The 17,319-nt window shown below is 36.4% G+C and overlaps 1 protein-coding gene and 1 long non-coding RNA gene across 4 annotated transcripts in view; one reads left to right on the forward strand and one right to left on the reverse strand.

Moving 5' to 3' along the window:
* The window catches only part of DLC1 (DLC1 Rho GTPase activating protein), a 406,473-nt gene that overhangs the window by 116,706 nt on the left and 272,448 nt on the right, over window positions 1–17,319 (forward strand). Inside the window, 1 exon segment of the mRNA XM_041752236.1 lies at window positions 500–640. Within this exon segment, the coding sequence (XP_041608170.1) occupies window positions 500–640 (141 nt within the window).
* Window positions 1–17,319, reverse strand: part of LOC121489332 — a 113,848-nt gene that overhangs the window by 63,723 nt on the left and 32,806 nt on the right. The gene's annotated exons all lie outside the window — the stretch shown is intronic.

Below are 17,319 nucleotides of genomic sequence, written 5' to 3' on the forward strand. Positions count from 1 at the left end.
GGCTGGTGTGGGCTTGCAGACCCTGCACTCACTGGAGTTATAAACTCATAGAGATGACTGGACCCACCCATTTTGGTGTCTGGATCCTGCTGCAGTCTAGGCTTTTAAGGTGGGGTGGGACTATAAACCAGGATGTTCTTCAGTTCCTCTGACCTGGAGAGCTTTCTCTCAGCTTCTCCCCAGCTTGGCAGAGTTCTAGTGTAGTCTCTTTTCTGTGCTAGTTGCTCTTTTAAACCATGTGTTTGGGTTTTTTTTTTCCCTGTGCTAAAAGAGAAAGGGATCTGTTCCTGATCCCTCAACACTATCCCTCCTCTCTCCATTTGTAGTTGTTTATTACAAAATCCATGGTTGTGGGTGACGAGTCAGTGTCAGTTGTCAGCAACTCTTTAGCATGTCAGTGTGTGTTGGGAGTAGGAAGAGTTGGAAAGATGCTGGTAGCAGGGGGAAAGGCCTTCAGAGAGCATGGACATGCCTTTCATATCAATATATTTTTTAATAGGATCTGGAGTCAGGATCTGAGAGTGGAGCAGATACCATTTCAATAAATCAGACACAAATAAATCTGTCTTCTAACACCGAATCTACTGACCTATCATCGTCCACCCCAGTGGCCAGTTCTGGAACCAAACCCAAGTCTACGGTAAGTTATAAGTGCTACCAGTCAATTTTAACATGAAATGCTGATGATGGTAAGGGTTGATACCTCATCCATTCAATATAGAAGAAATACTCTTTGAGTCTTAGTTGCAGTGACATGATAGCATTTAACTAAGTACAATCCAACATATGTTGTTTGTTTGCTTTATAAGTAATTACACAAGTACTTCACTAAAACAGATCATGTTTCTAGAATTATGCAATTTTATGTTATCAAATTTTGCTGCTGTGTATTCTCATCTTTAAAGAACCAAGAACAAAAAATCTGGAGATGGTTCTTCTTGAATTATTAGCCTGACCAAACTACTTACCAGTCAGAAAATTGCCTCTCTAAGACTAGACCGAGAGAGAGAAAGAGATAAAATCACACACATCATAAAAGTTATGTGGATATTAAATGACATATCTCATGTAAACTACTTAGTGAAATGCTTGGCACAGAATAAATACTGAATAAATATAAGCTACTATCTTTATCATGATGATGCTTCATCAGCTTTACAGTGCTACCAAAACAAATAAAAGGAGAATTTTCACATATAGTAATATAGCATAGTGAATTGTAAATAAAAGACATTTTCCTTTAAGTAAAAAGTTGAACTACTACAGGAAAGCAGTATTTGACTGTAAAAGGTAACATTTATAGAGGAAGTAATTACTACTTCAAATATCTGAAGTCCCAGCTGCTCCAAAATAACCTTTCCTAGTTTAGTGGAAATCATAGTGGCATATTATTTTTTTTAAATGCCCATGTTAGTTTAACACAGAGAAACAAGTTTGGATTGCTTGTTTGCCTGACTTTAAAATAAAAGGCAAATCTGAAATAAGACTCAAAAGAGAATACTCTGAATTTAAAACGTGGTAGATATGTTCAATTGCAAGAATATCTAGAGCATTTTTAATAGAATAAATATCTATTGAACACCTACTACACACCTACTACATGCCATGCATTCTGCTAGATAAAAGAATGGGAGTGGAGTAAAATGTATTTTCTTTCTTTAAACATTTCACAATCTAGCAAAGGGGTGTAGGTGAGTAAACAGGGAAATGCAGTATCATACTATATGGTAGAGCTGTGTAGATTGGAAATGGCAAGAACCACTGACAGACTACATATAATGCTGTTCTAGGTACAATGAAAACATAGGGTCAAAAATAATATGTGTCAACAGGTAGACTGCAACGAAGTGGTGCTCTTCTTTTCCAAAATGGGTTTTAAAAAAAGGCTAAAATGTAAAATTAAGGTATGAAACCAAATGATTTCACTTTACCACATTCTTGTTGAAGTAAAAGGTAAAAGTCAACAGTTTTAACTTGAAGGTTTAGGAACCATTGGAGCATTGGCTTTCTGAACATTGAGACAAGGTATGGGGCTGATATATAAGAGAGAAGTAGAAAGGAAGGTGGATTCCCTTTTTAAATGTATTCATGCTTATATTCACTTTTTAAAGTACCTGCTATTATCCTGAAGTGCAGTTATTTTCTCTCTGATATTTATTCCACATTCATCTTTTACTTTAGAATAATTGCCATTGGTATCTTCTTTTTCTCCCTTGAAACATACATATTTTAATATGTGGTCACCTTATAATTTGTAGCAATTTATATAACTTTGTGTGTAGTTACATCATTTTTCTTCAATAACTTCATGTTTATAAATGTGCCCATGTTTATAAATGTGTTTCCATTGAGATATGTCTCTATATTTTTATGATAACCATCTACAGTAAAGTTTTATAATGAGAAACATAAAACCATCAGCTTTGGGGGGACTTTAATTCTTTAAAATACTTGAAGATGGGTCTGTTTTCAAATTTTCATGTTTGCCATATCAATTGACCAAACTATTCACCTCACAGATAAAATTAAGAAATACTCAAGTTGGGGCACTTGTGTTATTCAGTGGGTTAAGAAAAGGAAAAAATGGCACACATAGAATTTTTAAAGAAAGTTTAAGGGGCACCTGCGTGACTCAATCATTAAGGGTCTAGTATTGGTTCAGATCATGATCTCAAGATCCTGGGATCGATCCCCACGTCAGGCTCCCTGCTCAACCAAGAGTCTGAATCTTCCTGTCCCTCTGCCCCTTCCCCCACTGGTTCTGTCTCTCTCTCTCTCTCTCTCTTCTGAAATAAATACAGTCTTTAAAAAAAAATACCTAGGTGAGAGCACTGGGTGTCATTCTGTATGTTGGCAAATTGAACACCAATAAAAAATAAATTTATTTTAAAAAATACCTAGGTCAATTATTGAACAGAAACATACTTTTTCATGCCCCTAAAGCAAATATTCACTGAAAAGTTGTCAACTTCAGGTAAAATTGTGTCTATCTATCCAGCTGTTCAGGTGTGACTTGTCACCTAGGCACTGTCACAGTTTCGTAGTGATGCCATCACTCCTTAGTCAGTGAGCACTGAGAATCATTATGCAGTGGATTGAGCCTCCAAACACAATATTCCACTTCAAGACAACCAAAAACTGCTTAACCCATCTTGACCAATACCACAGGCAGTTAGAGAACTGTACATGGAACTCTGTCCAGCTACTGGACTATAATTTAGTAAAATTCTCCAGTAGACCATGAGAAGGACCCAGAAAGAAACACTCCACTGTCAAAGACAACTGACTTTTAGGAAATTTCTTGAAGAAAATGGCCAATAAAGAAAATAGCTTGAAAAGCACACTTTTGTTTCAGGGGAAGAGTTGTTTCAATGTGTGTATATATCTAGTTTTGTTGTTATTGGTGTTGATTCTTTTGAATATTGTTCCTTTTTTACCACAGTTTGAAAATAATTTAGCTATGGATCAATTCTATGTTTTCAGTTGTTTCTGGGTGGAATATTAGAATGAAGAATTTTACCTATTTTATGAGAAAGTAAACATATACTTCCCCCCCTCAATCTGGAGCTTGGGAAATAGATAATGTGTAATGTCAGTCTGGCTACTTTGTGAAAAGAGAGAAAACACCAGTATCCTACAGAACCATTCTTTTCACCAGGAAGTAAAATTTCAATTTTAATATTAAGTAGAAACATTAAATTCTAAAAACACCTACTTCTAACATTCACTCATAGCAAACTAACCTTCTGCTCCATAATGTCATATTTTTACAAAATGTTTACTTTTATTTCAGAATTATTTAATGTTACATTTGATTTGCTGCTGCGAAATCTATTTATAATGGTGACTAACTACCACAAATATTTGGCTTTCCTTTTGTATGAAGTCCTCTGGGTTTCTAAGTGCCTATTTTTTAAATAATATTTCTTATTTTTATATGTATTATTAGAACAGTACCAATGAGTAATCTTCAGATTTTTCACAAAGACTATGTATATATCATGCCAAAAAGTAAGCATTAAAGTAGATTTCTGGGATGTATTTTACACAAAAAATGAAGAAGTTGAAAGGTAGGATACCCCATACCAAAAAAAACACATTAGAAAAAAGGAGGTCTAGTGCTTAATATCCCAAAAATCAATGATTTCTCTCCCAAAATCTTTGTTTTGTCCCTTTGAAACACTTTCACAAACAACTCGTGATCAGTCATATTATTTTTATACCAAGTGCTCTGACTCACTATAGAATGGCATACTGGCATCCTTCTGGCCATGGCATCAGTTGCTTGAGCTGTTCCTCTCTGCATGAATATAGGGTTGTTACACGAAAGATTTCGAAGCTGGACATTAAACCTCAGGGTTTTGTTGTTTTCCCTGAAGATACTTATAAATATAGGTGCTCACTAAATTACTATTAATCATACATTTATGAAGAGAGAAACCACGCTCCAGGTAACAAAGGAAATAACACATCCCATTTATAGAATAAGTACTGGAGGAACAGGGACAGTCTAGCATTCTGTAGAATAACCGAGAGCATCACTAAGAGTAATGCAAGGATATGTTTTCAATTTAGTATAAATTCCCCTTCCCTCTTTGTCCCAGAAACTCTTTTAGTTGCCTTGTGATAGAATTCTAATAACAGTGATGAAACCCTCAATCATTTGGGCATGTTGGAACCACAGCTAGACAGAGCAGCTTTGAGTATGTCTTAAACTATCTAAAGGAATTTTGGAACATATTAGCATTCATATAAGAATGTATTACATACTGGAAAATAACCCTTTTCTTGAAGACATAAAAAACTGCAGAAATTATTAACCTTCATTACTGTAATTGCTACAGAGTAAAAAGACAGATACATCTTATTTTAGCTTAAGGTGGCAACAGTAGGTCTAATTCCACAGATTGAATACACCCCTCATCTTTTCATCATTAATACCAAAATAGTGATGGGACAGATGAAGGAAAACAGCTGCTGGAGGGATGGGAGTTTAGGGCAGGCAGGATGACGCCCAGCCAGACTCTGCCAACCCCTTTAGAGAGCGGTTCAGAATAAATCTTGCCTCCAGTCTGACACGGTGTGAGGAAAATAGAGCTCAGGAGTATGCCTTGACTACAGTTCAGGATCATTTCTCGATGACTTTTAAAAAGACTCCAATACTACAATCAGCCTAAAAGTCCAGCTGCTTTTACTGACAGTTCTAAAACTTGCATGGTCAGTCTATTCTATTGTTGAAGAGGACAGTCTCTCAAGATGACCCCCAACACAACTGTTTATGCTATAGTCAGTTTAATGAGGCATTCACATACAATCTATTATTTTCCTTCCCTCTGCATGATAGAAGCAAAATAGTAATTTTCTGTTTTGGCATTCGCTTGTCAATAGCATTGATTTCCCTAAAGGTGTAAATGTTTTGGGGTGCAGGGAAATGGAGGGTGATGGCACTACATAAGAATTTTGACTCATTATTTTTAATGAACATTATTTAAGTTCAAATCATTACAAAAACAGAATCTCACTTTCCCTTTTTCACCCAATGAGATATGGTCTAATCTACATTGTTCTTAAAATTATCAGTTGATATTTTGGCCACTGCCACTGTGCATGTGAGAACCATAAATTGTCATTCATAGTATTTCTATGGATCTATATTTCTCTATGGTAAAAGCAGAGACAGAGAATGAACAGGAATATGAACTTTAAGAAAGACTCACAAGTTTTATCCAGGTAATAATTATGGAGAAAAGTATTTTTGCTTATGTAATAATAATAATATCAAATACAAAAGGGACATGTATGGAATGCACTCTATGGGCAGATATATTATGTACTAGCAGGGCATATAGTTCATTGAATCCTCAGGACAGCCTTTTAGGTAGATGCTATGATTTCCTAGAGTTCATAGATGAGGAAACTGATATTTATAATGGCTAATCTGAGTTGCCTATGACCTCACTGCTAGGAAGGAATAGGGCCAGGATGGCACCCAGATCTTCTGTGCTCCTAAACACTGCTTTAGGCAGAGATGCACCTGCCAACCACCTGGCTTCAGAATCAACATAACTGGTTTGAGAGGTTATTATGTCGGAAACAAATTGTCACTGATGTTTGAATTATTAGAGTGCACAAGAACAGTTTCATTGCACAATAAAGAGCTAGTTCATCAGAGCATGGCATAGGTCATATTCTTCTAACATCATTTTCTAAATCATCTATCTACCATAGATTTTTTTTACAGGTGTTTGTATGTTTAGATACATACAGATTATATGCATACATATATGTGTATACATATATCAGAAGATATATACATATATTTGTGTGTATGTATATATGTATATATAGATGTACATTCCCTGGTGTTATTTTCCAAAATGTGTGTTGAATAATTCTTACCTATATGGTTCAATTTTTAATAAAACCAAGTTAGTAATTATTAAGTTTTTATATAGTCATGAAATTATTATCCAGTATAAGTTTATATAATGTCTTTATTAATTTTGTATAAGACTCTTTCTCAGGATAAACACAGAAACTACAGAGGCAGATTTATTCATTGTTACCAGGTGTGGGGTGTGGTAATGTCCGTATCTACAATAGGAGATTTAAGGTGGGAAAGGTTTGAAAAAGAGTTTCTAAAGAGAAGCTCATAAGGTAGCAGACAGAGGTTAATGGACACCTTTGACAACCAATAATCAACTTAATTATTGTTTCTGTTGGGCAGCCCAGGTGGCTCAGCGGTTTAGCACTGCCTTCAGCCCAGGGTGTGATCCTGGAGACCCGGGATCAAGTCCCACATCTGGCTCCCTGCATGGAGCCTGCTTCTTCCTCTACCTGTATCTCTGCCTTTCTCTATCTCTCTCTGTGTGTGTCTCTCATGAATAAATAAATAAAATCTTAAAAAAATTATTGCTTCTGTAAAAAGAGGACTTCCACGTAAGCCTGCTTAAAAACAAAAAATATAAAGCTCATTAAATACTGTTTTGATGGAGAGTAATTTATTAAAGATGTCGAGGACAATCTGATTGGGAATATGATATTAATTTATGATGAATTATCCACACAAGATTAAAAACAAAATTCTTAGCACAGAATTTAAGGATGAGTTTAAGAGGTTACCTAAAGTCCTTGAAGTTGTATTTTAAATTGTATATGCACACCAGCATTGACACATAGAAAGACTGTCAATATCTGCATCAGATTCTCAAAGACTCTCCAAACCCCCCATAAAGAAATGCTCTTTTGAGTTTTGATGATTCAGTCAGTTATCCGTGAAGAAACCTGATGAGCATGAGAGAACCTTTGTTACAAATAATACACTTCAGGCACATTGACTGGAATTATTTCTTTCAGCTTTATTTCCTAGTGGAGAGTTCCACAGAAGCGTTTTTCCAATAAACTAGGCTATGCTTTATAGATATGTGAAAAGCAATTCAACACCATTGGCATTTGTCTCAATTATACAGAATTTCAATAAAATTAAAAATGATCCAAGAAAGAAAAAATCATCAAAGTTTTCCTGTAATAGTTTCAGTGCAAATCAGGTTTCATATCCAAATGCAATCACATATCTTATACATATGATCATGAAGCTAACCTCGTTATGCCTGTGATACAGTAAACGGCAGGCATTAAAATTGAAAACAAGAATATAGATTCTGGAGTCCAAATCACATCATTTAAAAACCCAGTTCCTGCATAGAATTTTAGCACTGTCTATATTTTGTTTTACCAGGGTACTATATACTATATTTTTATATTATATACTATATTTTTGTTTAAATGGTTATCAAACCGTTATTTTCAACACAGCTGGTATTTTTCCCTAATCTTGTCCACTATTTAGAACAAAATAGAGGGATAAAGCATTACTGTCTTTTTTACAAAGAGGAACTGCAAATACTCCTTTTTACTGGAGTCTGGGAGAAAAAACACAAGATAATGTATAAAATTAATTAGAGTTTAACAGTATTCCATAATGTCATATATGATAAGTAAAGAAAATAGCGTAGCAAAGGAAAAAATGTCACACATAGAATTTTAAAGAAAGTTTAAGGGACATCTGGGTGGCTCAATCATTAAAGTCATGATCCTAGGGTCCTGGGATCCAGCCTCGCATCAGTCTTCCTGTTCTGTGGGGAGCCTGCTTTTCCTTCTCCCTCTGTCTGCAGCTCCCCCTGCTTGTGCTTTCTCTCTCTCTGTGTCAAATAAATAAATAAAATCTTAAAAAAAAAAGAAAACCTCTTCTGAAACATCAAAAAAATTGAATTAGTACAGTTTACCATTAATAAATGCAAAAATGTAATGGTCTTAGAAAAATGCCTTTGATTGTAATGCTTTTGAATATGGCAATCTTACTTTGACATAGAAAAGCAATAACATTAAAGTATGTGGATTTTTAAAGAAATATTTGTCTTTGTTCACTAAGATCTTGATTGTTTATGAGAAAGGAAAATAAAGCAAAATTTATAGCTTTTTAAAGAAAAACTGAGCCACCAAAGAACTGGAAAAAATGTTTTTGAAAAGGACATCATTCTGTGATTATTATAATGAGATATTTCTTAGAATTCTATGATTGTAAAGCATAGAGGAATCCATTCACATATCCTGGATTTTGAAATAATAAATATGTAATTCATTAACCTTGGGCTTTGAAAAATAAGAACATTTTTATAGTTATTTGCTTTTATATTGAAAATAAATTCAAAATTCTCTCATTTCTTGTGTTTGAAGATACTGTCATCTGTTTCCAATGCATTTACAAATTAATTCATGACAGTCTCCAGTCTAACGCTCTCCCAACTGAGCTATCCCGGCCGCTGATTCATGACAGTCTTATTTGGGATGGGTTATTTGATCTCCACAATGACCTCCTCATGTCAGCCTTTTCACTTTGAACCTAAGAGTTTCATTTTGTCAAAAATAAGCATAACTTATACCCAGATACACTGATTCTTAACACTAAACACTGAGTTCATGGTATTGAAAGAATTTTTCAAGTTGGCAAAATTGTTTTTCTATTTTGCTTGTGTTTATAATCTAATTAGTTGTCCAGAGCAGAATTCCTAAAATTAAAAAAAGGGGGGTAAAGGGGAAAGGAATACCTATGGATCATGGAACAGTTTGAATGGAATAAATTCCGTAAGGGCAAAATAAAAAATCATCTCTGCAATCTAAGGTTTAGTCATATGAATAGTACTTTTGTGTGTTATCATCATTACAATGAGAAAAATTTAGTTTTTCCATGTGCTGATGTTACTTCTCGAATCCAGCTCATATTTTTGTCCAAGAGCAATAACAACTTCCAGTTATTTCTGGGCAATGTAAAATGGCAAGCCAGCAGCATGCCACATCACAGGAACCAAGAATATAATTCATAGCACTGAGCAGTAATAATAACCACTAAGTCATTTTCACAGTCCTCTCTCTCTTCATTTTAGACTTCGTTGTCCCAAAGCTCTAATTACATATTCAATACGTTCCCCTTTTTTTAACTTTTCCACTTTGATTGATAATTAATTTCAGCCCTACATTTGTTGGTCTCAGCACTCACTTCTTATAGACAGTTGCAAGTCAGATGAAATGTTGAACCAAGGATTCCATGGGAATATTCAGTAGCAGTTACACGAAGTTTACAGTTGGGGCTTCTTTAGCTCTAGTGGTGAGCTGTCTACCACATAGCAAATTTCTAAATGAAAAAATATAAACATCTACCATGTTTTTAAGTGTTCTGAACATCACACATCTAAACATTTGGAGTCTTATAATAAAAATAAGAAAGTAAAGGAATTATTTACTTTCGATTCATGATGTCCTAAAACACCATCACTTGAAAAATATCGATATCCCTGACTATTCTAGGTATTTAATGAACATTTTATGTGCTAGTTTTCTTTTTTTATGTCCATAGTTCATATTCTTTACATTATTGTCACCACTGCCATTTTTAGTGATTCTCTTTTCTTTCCATTCTAACACCTTAGTGTAATCCAGATGAATTCTGGATTTGTAAACTCCTTCAAAGTAAGATCAGTTGATGTTCTTGAAAATGACTCTCATTGTTTCCTGTTCACTGTAAATTGCTTTATCCATTTTATTTGTTGTTGTTCTGCTGATCCATTTTGAAGGTCCTATCTTTGTATGTAAATATTATAGTAATTCACCAAATGGCCACTTACCAAATTATCCATAATGCGAAATGCAGAGAATCATACAAACAGGCAAAACTAACTGAATAAATCAGTGCTGTTCAGACTGTGCTCTGGAGAATCAGAGCCTTCCTCCACCTGCCTTCCTCCACCTGCCCCAACCAGACTTATTTACTTTTATCTCTTTTACATATTGGCTTTATGAATGAGATCTTCTTTGGTCAATCCATAGCATAAATTTTGTCCAAATCCTAGACTAAACAAACTATATGAGTAAGAAAATGTTGAAGAATGTTTTTGTGTGTGTCCAGAGAGCGTCTCATATATATCTACTCTATTTCCAAGATCACTGTGGTGAAGCTGCCCCTAGAACTCCTATGCTCCAAGAGCAAGGTATTCATTCCTAAAGCTTCATCATCACTGAGTTCTGAACTCTGGGAGATAAGAAACAAGAAACTGTAAGAGAGAGAGGACTCTGTCTGAATCAGAACAATTTGACTTGGCCTGGGCTTGGGGTTCTGTTGGCCCAGATCATTAAGGTGGTAAATACAAAACAAAATCTATACTTCAGAATATCGGGTTGTAGATGAATAGGTTTGTTTGCTTTTTTGTTTGTTTGTCTTGTTTAATTTGTTTCTATTGGGGAATAAAGTCAGAATTTTAAATAACTTTAAATAGGTGAATATTTAGAACTCAGAACTAGTAGAATTTCCATTTAGATATATTTCCTAATGAAATATTAGCTAAGTATTTAATTTTTACTTTTGGAATTTTGTGGTATCAAAATTTTACAATCATTTCCTTACTTGTAAAACATTTATAGTATACATATATGTGTGTGTGTATATATGTGTGTGTGTTTATATATATGGGCAGTTCTATATACATTTTTGTCTGCATTTCTAATATTTATTTATGTAGTTTCATAGACCAAAAAAGAATTGCATATTTGCCAGGATATTTTTTATTACTAGTAATATTGTACTTTTCTTATATTTATCAGACATTTGTACACCTTACTTTAATAAAAATATATAGAACAATATTAGTAGCCATGTGTAATAACTGATCTATTCATGTCTTCATAAAATTATCCTACATCTCCCTTAAAAAGCAATTCTAATTTATAATGTAGGTGAATTATAATACTATTAATGTTATGAACATTAATTTCATGAAGCCCAATTCTTTGTTTTTTCAAGAAGCTATAAGAACTCGCTATGGCTATGTGTAAGCCACTGTGCTAAGCGCTGGAATAGAATTTAAGAAAAAAGTGTTGGAGGGAGAGGATGTGATTGGAATCTCTGGAATCAGACTCTGGGACTAAGAATTGCCTGGAGAAACTGTGTTGTTGTGTTTCTGAGAGATAGACATGTATGGAAGTGAGGAAGGCCAAATTGGATAGAAGACAGAGTTGCTTCAGCTGCAGTGCAGTAACAGCTGTGGCCTCAGGTGATTGTATGGAGATCCCTGGAGCTGGGTGTCTCTCCATGTTGTCCCAAAGTGAGGGAGGCAGTTAGACCTCTATCCTTGCACCAGCCGATCATTGGTCCTAAGCTGCCCCTAGAAAGTGATGAAACTTTGAGTGAGGCAGTTCCTTGCTCCCAAGGCCATTTCCCAAAGGATATTTCCCAAATTGGCAGCAGCAAGAGAGTTGATGCACTGACCCTGAAGAGGGAATGGCTCTGCAGTCTCCACCACAGATGCTATGACCTTCGCCTTCAATGGGTGCGTTCTCTGGTGTAAGTAGTAGATACCCAAAATGTGGATATAAAATGATGTAACAAGAACCAAATTATAGTTATTATTAGGACCCTGAGGGAACAACCCTAAGGAACAGGAAAAATGCAGACTCATATTTCCCATTTATGATAGAATTTACAGGGTTTGGAAATTGACCTTATACAAAGGATTAGGAAAAGGAAAAAATTAAAAGTGGATTCAAGATTTACATCTTGAAGAAGTAAGACAATGGTGGGGTCATTGACTAAGGGAATAAAGAAGCAGAGGTAGGAATGAGGAGGAGAAAAAGCAAAGTTTTTAAATCAACCTTATTTTAAGGTATAATTTACATACAATAAAATATGCCCATTTTAAGTGTGCCTACCTCCAGGATGTTTTTGGTAGTAATGAAAAGAAAGAAAAACAAAGGATGCTAGCAGAGGAAGTTTTAGTGAAGGAAGTTATATTATCTTTTTTTTTATTTTTTGCATTGTTTTACTGTTTTCCAGGAATGTGATCTTAGCTAAATATGCACAACCCAATAGAATGAAATCACAAAACAAATTAATTTTTTATTATACCTTCCATACCAAACACCCAAATCAGTTACTTTTCTCCCTCCTTGATTAGACAAAAACTCAGAAACTCCCATGAGTCTTACTAGACACTCTTAAATAATACAATCACTTTAAATCCCAAAATGTAGCATTCATGAATCAGAAATGAGAAGGTTTAATTTCTGCGATAGTCAACATTGCAATCTTCCTTTACCTGTAAGCCTCCTCTCTCTCCTAGTCTGCCTGCAGCCAGGGAAGGTTGCGAGTGGGAGTTCAGCTTCCTTTTCCTTCCTCTCTCGCCAGATACATCACTAGCTAGCAGCTGTGTAATGAGAGGTGGGATGACAAGGAAAACAGAAAAGTTCTCACTGGATGCACATGAATGCCTATGAGTCTGTAAGAGAAACTGTTACCTGCTATTATCAGTTTTCTGTTGCTATGTAACAAGGCATATTTAAACTTTGCGGCCTAAAATAATAATTATTATTATTTCTCATGGTTTCTAATAAGTTCGGAATCTGAAAGAAACTCTCATCTTGGTCTCTGCCTATAGAGTTTGGGAGTTCCAAAACCCTGCATTGGTTCTGCACTGTCAGAATCTTTTGATCTGAGATGAAGGTGTTTCTGCTAGTGCAATCTCTTTGAAATTTTGTGCATCTCCTATGTGTCCTATTAGAGCTCCAGTAGACAGAGCCAAATCACAAATCTCTTCACGATAAGTCTTTCCCTACCTCAGACTCCTACTGAGGCTTCTCAGAGGAATGCCCTGATGATTCTTAAAACTCCTGTTGTTTAATGTAAAGGATGTGTGATGTACCTTCTAAACATCCCTAGTGAGCTTTTTGTGTGGACAATTCTCTGAGGCATTGTTTTAAATATTTTTGAGACTTTGGCAAAGAATTTTATCTTTAGGTATATTTTCTTGGCTGAACCTAGGTTTGATCTTACCCTGAAACTGTTTCTTTTTTTAAAAAAAGATTTTATTTATTTATTCATGAGAGACACAGAGAGAGAGAGAGGCAGAGACACAGGCAGAGGGAGAAGCAGGCTCCATGCAGGGAGCCCGACGTGGGACTCGATCCTGGGTCTCCAGGATCAGGCTTGGGCTGAAGGCGGTGCTAAACTGCTGAGCCACCCGGGCTGCCCAATTTCTTAACTTTAGTATCATTTATTGTCTGGAGACCCTGTGAAGACGTCTTTCTCCCTCTTTTTACATTTTAGTATAAGGAACAAGAACTCATGCAATGCCTTTAATCCAGCCTGGAAATCTCATTTGCCAGATCACTAAATACCTTACACGTTTTCTGCTTTCCACAGCACCACCACAACTATATTCCTAAACTTTCTGTCACTAAATAAAAATGATTCTTTTCTTCTAATAATATTTCTTTAAGGTCTCACTGAAAGCCTCCTCAAAGGCTACTCAGCTAGTGCTAACAGTATCTTTGGTGTCAAAAGCACTCTCCTCAGGTCCAGCTAACATTCACCTGCCACCTAATCCCAAAGCTACTCCCACATTTTGTCATTTTTTTTACATCTTTTTGTTATAATAGCACCCAATCCTTAGTACCAAAATCTATTAGTTGTCTGTTGTTGCATGACAAATCAACCCTAATTCAGTGGCTTACAACAATAGTAATCAGTGTATCATGGTTTCCATATACTAGAAATTCAGGAGAAGCCTATTCATGCAGTTCTAGTACAGGGTTTCTCATGATGGTGCAGGTAGGTGTTCTCAAGGAGTGGAAAATCTCCTCCAAAACGATTAATCAGCCACTCTGAAAAACTGTGTGGAGGTTCCTCAAAGAGTTAAAAATAGACCTGTCCTACGACCCACCAATTGCACTGCTGGAGATTTACCCCAAAGATGCAGATGTAGTGAAACGCCGGGACACCTGCACCCCGATGTTTCTAGCAGCAATGTCCACAATAGCCAAACTGTGGAAGGAGCCTCGGTGTCCCTCAAAAGATGAATGGATAAAGAAGATGTGGTCTATGTATACAATGGAATATTACTCAGCTGTTAGAAATGACAAATACCCACCATTTGCTTCAACGTGGATGGAACTGGAGGGTATTATGCTGAGTGAAATGAGTCAGTCGGAGAAGGACAAACATTAAATGGTCTCATTCATTTGGGGAATATAGATAATAGTGAAAGGTAATACAAGGGAAGGGAGAAGAAATGGGTAGGAAATATCAGAAAGGGAGACAGAACATGAGGAGACTCCTAACTCTGGGAAACGAACAAGGGGTGGTGGAAGGGGAGGTGGGCAGGAGGTGGGGGTGACTGGGTGACGGGCACTGAGAGGGGCACTTGACGGGATGAGCACTGGGTGTTATTCTGTATGTTGGCAAATTGAACACTAATAAAAATAAATTTATTATTTAAAAAAATGATTAATTACTCATATGGTTGGCAAACTGGTTTTTCCCCCACGTGGGTCTCTTTATGAGACAGCCTTAGTTTCTTCATACCATAGCAGCTCGCTTCCCCCACGGTGAGAAATCTAAGAGACCAAGGCAGAGGTTGCAATGCTTTTTATGAACTGGTTTTGAAAGTCACACACCAATATATCTGTTGTTTTCCTTTTGATTATACAATACTAATCGGCGTGGGAGGGGACCCTCCAGGGCATGTGTACCAGGAAGCAAAGATCACTGGGAACCATCTTGGAGATTAGCTTCCACATCTCTAATTCCCTTAATGCAGGAATTTCTTTATATAGGAATATAAATATTTCTAATTTTGCAGGTCATCTAGGTTTTTTTTACAGACCCCAGGAATGCAGACGCTTTTATCTTCTCCTGGCTGAAACCTGTTTATACCTCTAGTCAGTCCTCTAATTAAGCCATGCATATATCTCTGATCCATAAGAAATACTAATACTGCCTTTCCTGAAAAATCTAGGAATCCAGCTGATACTAATACAGCCCATCTCCTTTGACTCCTCACCAGCTAGGGAGTCCAATCAGGCCAGATCAGTTTCCTGTGTCCCCCGTGCTGCAGGGACACATATCAGACTTTCCATGTCTGGAGGGTATGTCTGAAGTCGGTTTAACCAGCCTTGAAATGAGAGCAGACACCCTATTTACTAACACTTCTCTGTAGGGCAAGATGTAGGGGAGGACTCATAGCAAACTAAATTCTCTTCCCCAAGTCACTTATTCCTGATTCTATTCTATCCTTTGGGGGGTGGGGGTAAGTCAGTGTTCTCTGACACATTCTCCTCAAAATATTTGTTACAACCTCTACATTTTTGTCTTTATCACAACTCAGTTTGATATGAAATCTGTCACCTTAGAGTTTAGGTCCAAACCTCAATTTTAATACCCTATCACAGAGATCTGTGTCCTGGGCTGTGAATAGGTGTGCCAGGAACACATTTGCTCTCTGCTGCCATTTGAGAGATTAAAAACACTTTGAGGGAGATAAAATCACAGATTCAAGGTTATGGTAGTTTTTTTTTTTTTTTAATCATTCACTAAAACTGTATTCAGACAGGACTAAAGATAAGGTACATACTACCCAAAGTTGGTTGACTACCACCCTTCAGTTCCTTAATTGGCCTGCTAAATGTAGAGTTTATATACCCCGAAGGGGGCGGGGGGATATTTAAAAATTGGTTTTCCTTAAATCCGCTGTTGGAATACATGCTGATAAGGTAATGTGTTAAAACATCGTAAAATAATTTGTATGTTGACTTACAGGCAAAACATAGATTAACAAATTTGAACAATTAAAATGATAATGACAGAGATAATAGCAGATCATAGTATTTCTGCAGGGAGAATAAAATATCAATTTGCCTAGACTTAAACTTTTTTTCTAATTTGTGTTCTACATGGTATAATCTTTATGGGGCCTGGTTTCCTCTTCAGCTCCAATAAGAGCTAAAGAAACATCCTTCTACACAAGTCAGATTTTGGGGGGAAGTGTAATGAGGAAAAGGCCTATGACAAAGGATGGGCTCTATCTGGCCAAAAGTTCTGGAAGTTCAATTTGGGGCTGAGATCTAGGAGCTTCAGCAGCTTCTGGGGATGAAGAAGGATAGATTTTAGCAATAAGTACTCCTACCAGGTCTCAAATGGTCAGATAGGCATGAGTGGAGGGAATTAGGTCAGGTTGGCTCCAGGGGAGGAGCAATGATAATATTCTGATTTAGTTGCTGCATGGACAGCAGGAATAGGTTCCAAGGATACATGCTTATATTTAGACTTAGGCTTATTGACTATTTTTCTTAAACTTTTGGAGACAATAGAATACAAAACCATTTTTTTTCTTACAAGATTTCTGAAAACTTTCACCACAATATTGTGATCAAACCAGATATTATTGCACAGAGTCCCTGGGTGGCTCAGTTGTTTAAGCATCTGCCTTCAGCTCAAGTCACAATCCTGGGGTCCTGGAATCAAGACAGACATCAGGCTCCCCACTGAGCAGGGAGCCTGCTTCTCCTTCTCTCTCTGCCTCTGCCCCCAGTCCTGCCCCCTGTGTGTCTCTCTCTCAAATAAATAAATAAAATCTTAAAAAAAAAATTACTGCATATATGGCAAAAAACCATATAATGCCACTTAAAAGCTAGAGATACGGGATCCCTGGGTGGCGCAGCGGTTTGGCGCCTGCCTTTGGCCCAGGGCACGATCCTGGAGACTCGGGATCGAATCCCACGTCAGGCTCCCGGTGCATGGAGCCTGCTTCTCCCTCTGGCTGTGTCTCTGCCTCTCTCTCTCTCTCACTGTGTGCCTATCATAAATAAATAAAATTAAATTAAAAAAAAAAAAGATAGAGATACAAAATTAAAATCATTTCAATATTTTATTACTGTTAATGTCATATATTTATTATTTTTCCACATTTATTCCTAGCATATTTCTGAGTTACACAG

Source organism: Vulpes lagopus, chromosome 4 (genome assembly GCF_018345385.1).
Source record: "Vulpes lagopus strain Blue_001 chromosome 4, ASM1834538v1, whole genome shotgun sequence".
Lineage (NCBI taxonomy): Eukaryota > Metazoa > Chordata > Mammalia > Carnivora > Canidae > Vulpes > Vulpes lagopus.